Source organism: Drosophila bipectinata, chromosome 2L, assembly GCF_030179905.1.
Source record: "Drosophila bipectinata strain 14024-0381.07 chromosome 2L, DbipHiC1v2, whole genome shotgun sequence".
Taxonomy (NCBI): Eukaryota; Metazoa; Arthropoda; class Insecta; order Diptera; family Drosophilidae; genus Drosophila; species Drosophila bipectinata.
In genome coordinates this window covers 13,821,076-13,825,107 of record NC_091736.1, presented here as the reverse complement: position 1 = coordinate 13,825,107, position 4,032 = coordinate 13,821,076, and the positions used below count along the sequence as shown (strand labels likewise).

Below are 4,032 nucleotides of genomic sequence, written 5' to 3'. Positions count from 1 at the left end.
GTCTACCTCAAAATACCATAAAAATTGAGAAGTTACATTTTTTTTTTATTTTTGGCCAAAATCATGATGTTACCCCTATGAAAAATAGCGAAAATGGGGTCAAATTTTAGTTGGCCAGGTTTTGATGCAGAATTATTCTACTACAAGATCTAAGACCGGGAAGGTATAACATTTATCAATAGGATAATTATTTTATGGAGTTATGGATATTTACCTGAAAAAAATCCATCCGGATAACCTTGTGGACCAAGCTAAGAACAGGGTGGCCAAAATCGTTACTTTTCAGACACTCTCTAGCACATATTTCAGTAATTTTTAATCGGATTTAGAAAAGGATTACCATTAACTAATCAGGGAACTCATTGCCTTTATTCTGCTTCAAAACATCACAAAAATCGAGAATTAAAATTTTTCGTCGTATTTTGGCCGAAATCATGATGTTACCCTTTGAAAAATTGGTTCAGATTTTAGTTGATCAGGTTTTGATGTAGAACTATACTTCTCAAAGATCTAAGATCGGGAAGATATAACAAACATCAATGGGATGGATATTGGCAAAGTTATGGCTATTACCCTGTTACAGAATAGTGGCCAAAATGGACATTTTTGAGAAACTTTTTATCCAATATATTTTCATATATTAATATTGATAGATATTTTTTCAGAATTACAAAAGAAAAATTAGAAAGAAATTAGAAAGAATAAGAAAGAAATTAAATGGCGAAAAATTGGGTCCGATTTTAATTAGTCAGGTTTTGATGGGAAATAATAGCATCGCCGATGGGTCATTAACCGCGTTATAGACACTGAATGATGGCATATTCTACTTTTAACATAGCATATCCAACTATCTTTTATGGGTAATATATAAACTTTTGTGGGTATAACTTAAAATGCTATACAGTTTTCAATGAAATAACAATTTTAAAAAATTATCTAACTCATTGGCAGCGGAGACAAATGACTTTGGGTTATTTGTCAACAATTGAACATATTAAACTGGGTGCAGTGAAAACTATGCCAATTAGATCTTATCGGCGGACATTTCCCAACTACAAAAAAATAAATAGACAACAAAAAATAGTAATAAAACAAAAGTTGAACAACGCTTTTGACATTTCGCTGCTGTTGCTGAAGATCAACACGATTCCCAAACAGCAGCCCGGAATGATTTATCACCGGCTCAGAGCAATCAACATACAAAACCATAACAGATCATGCACCAGCAGAAAGAAACAAATCCAAAAATACCAGAAAAGGCCACTAAACCGCATAACTGTCTGGTGTTTGAAACAAAATCTGAGAAAACCAAACCGAAAACCGAAACCGACACAAAAAAAAAACCATACAACCAATCGCACAAACGACGACGACAGGTGATTAATTGTTTCAAACGCGTAGACGTTACTTAACGCTCCGTCAGTCAGTCATTCAGTCGGTAAGTTTGGGGCTACAGGTTCAACCTCAACTCCAGTCCGTAATGTCAAAATCTCCTCCGATTGTGAGCTACCCATATATGGCCATATATATGTGTATTTTGCGGCCAAGTGTCGGGGCGAGTGCGAGAACAAAACAAGTTGCATGTCTCAATGAATGAATAGCCGAATAGTTTGAATCACCCAGGCACCTGAAATTCGAAACAAAACAAAAAGCCAAATGCTCGTAACTCGTGAGCAATGACAGCAGTTGAAGTCATGTTTTTGATGATTTTTTTTAGCGATGAGGAAGAGTGAGTTCTAATAAGGAGGACTAAGTACTAAGGAATTAACTCGATTAAGGAATTAGGATTTTATTTTGTATGATAAGGATTGTATGAATAAGGTAGTCTTTAGATTTTTTGCAAAAGTTTAATTCTCGTTTAAATGTCATTTGTAAATGGAAGGAACCCCTATCGTGTCACGCACCCATCTTTAATCCCTCCGAGTTCCATTTTGGCGTGCGGCGTGCGTCGTGGCTCACCCAAACTCAAGCTCAAAAGTCGACAAAAAACAAAAAAAAACAGAGTATCTACGAACTTGTGCTTTGTGGCAGTGTCTGGCCATATGATCCACTGATTGCTTGATTATTATTTTGATTAATTAGCCAAGATTTGGCTAGTTCAAACTGCACGGCCCACGCCCGGAGCCTGAAATCTAGCCATTGTGTGGCGACTGGCTCTCAGGTTGATACTTGTGTATTCTATGATTGATTGAAGTTTTCTTTGATAACAGCTTACAATTGAGAAATTATTTACATGAGCTATAATTAAACTTGTTTGTTGTTGCCTGTCATTTGGATTTGGATTGCCGACTCGTAGTCCGGACTCCGGAGATGGAGACGGAGTCTGGTTTATTGAACCGCAATTGAACCACATCAGCCATCAGCCATCAACCGGGTTAGAGGAAAAAAAAGTGCCGGTGGATTGTGTGGGTTATGGGGCCGCTGGCAAGTGATGTTACCTCTATAAATAATCAGGAAATTGCTTTAGGGCCTGTCAGATGCTGTGAGTTGATTAGCCCGGCCATATAGTGTGTGTTTAGTGAATGAGTTTGCAAATGCGCAAAATTGGAAATGAGGAAAGCAGCTCTTAGTGAATATTGGGCTTGGTCTAGTCTAAGGCCAACCGATCTGGTCTATATCATGCTATATCCCCAAATTCCATCACAGTTAGCCACAATTTCGATTGTAAATGTGTCAACCAACTGGCCTTTTGGTCTCATCCCCAAAATCGTTTGAAAGTCACGATCCATTAGAAAGCTGATCTTAATGCGGGCACCCCCTTTCAAAAAATAAAAAAAAACCAAAAATAAAACTCGCAATCGATCGACGGATGCGTGCCACTGCCACTGATTTAATTCGGAAAGCGAATGAGACACGACTCTGGCCAAGCATTTATTTGTCCAGCATTGAGGCCTTTAAAACGAAAAAGAAGAAATACCCAAAGCTGGAGCTAAATCGGGGGTCTTCACTTGCCAAACCAAGGGGCTTTCGATCGGGCAGGCGGAACATGCAAAGTGACAGTGGCGACGACGGAGACAATTCCATATTTGGCCAAATTCAAATGCCATTAACACGTACGCCATTTGTCGGACTCAGAGAAGAGGATGAGCGAGAGGGGTGACAATAAACTGATAAAAATATATATTTAATATAAATATAATAAGGGCAATTAGTGGAGAAAGTATGGGAAAAAAATTAAATAAAGTATTTTAAAAATTAAATCAAGTTCGTTGCCTAAGTCTTTTGTTTCACTCCTTCCAACTCGACAGAAATATTTATTCCTGTGTATAATCCAACCTGGGGTTCATTTGTCCACCGTTTCCGCATTGGATTCGTGTCGAATGCCGGCCAGCACGCATTTCCCCTCTCTCACTCATTGCCAAAAAGCGTTCGACATTTAACACTTGTAAATTTCTTTCCCCGGGCGACTTGAACTTTTCTGGCGGCGTTTCGTGTTTGTTCCGCAAAATGGAGCCTGGACTCTTCGGACAGTGGGCCTTCGATTGGGGGATTGCATGGTAACCTGTCGTGATTCTTATTTTAATTTGCTTTGACTTGTGCGCCTTTTTCGGGAGGCCTCGCGGCGATTTGCTGACTTCTTGCCATTGCCTCTGACTTTCCTTCGCCGACAGTTATTAGGCCTAAATGCAGAAGCGTTGCGCCGATGTTCGGCTCATTAGCAGCTGGCCAAAAAGGTCTGAGCGTTGGCTTTAATCGTGAACCGTTTGCTGATTTAGTCTAATGGTCAGGAAGCTTTGGGGCTTCTACAAGAAACCTATCTAAGGTTCTGTCTTGGTTTTGCTTTAGTAATTCTATAGAATACATTTCAAACTCCAATCCAGAGCTAATTATAATATAATTAAGCAATTTAAACACGTAAAACTTCATACCCAGGTACAGGCCTTTAAATATCAAGCCCAGAACATCTATTTAGGTTATTTGACAGACCATACTATAACTTAACTCAAAGTTGGCCAAATTCAAAACATAAATTTGAAAACTTATCTATGCCAGCGGATCGTGAGCTTGTTTCTTTCGTGGTGTTTCAATGTT

The 4,032-nt window shown here is 38.8% G+C and overlaps 1 protein-coding gene across 1 annotated transcript; it reads right to left on the bottom strand.

Annotated features, from left to right (window-relative positions):
* Nucleotides 1-3,213: 3,213 nt before the first annotated feature.
* Nucleotides 3,214-3,585, bottom strand: LOC108125267 (uncharacterized). The gene is given in 3 exon segments (XM_017241394.2): nucleotides 3,214-3,351; nucleotides 3,354-3,476; nucleotides 3,535-3,585. Coding segments are annotated over 3 exon segments (312 nt in total).
* Nucleotides 3,586-4,032: the final 447 nt, after the last annotated feature.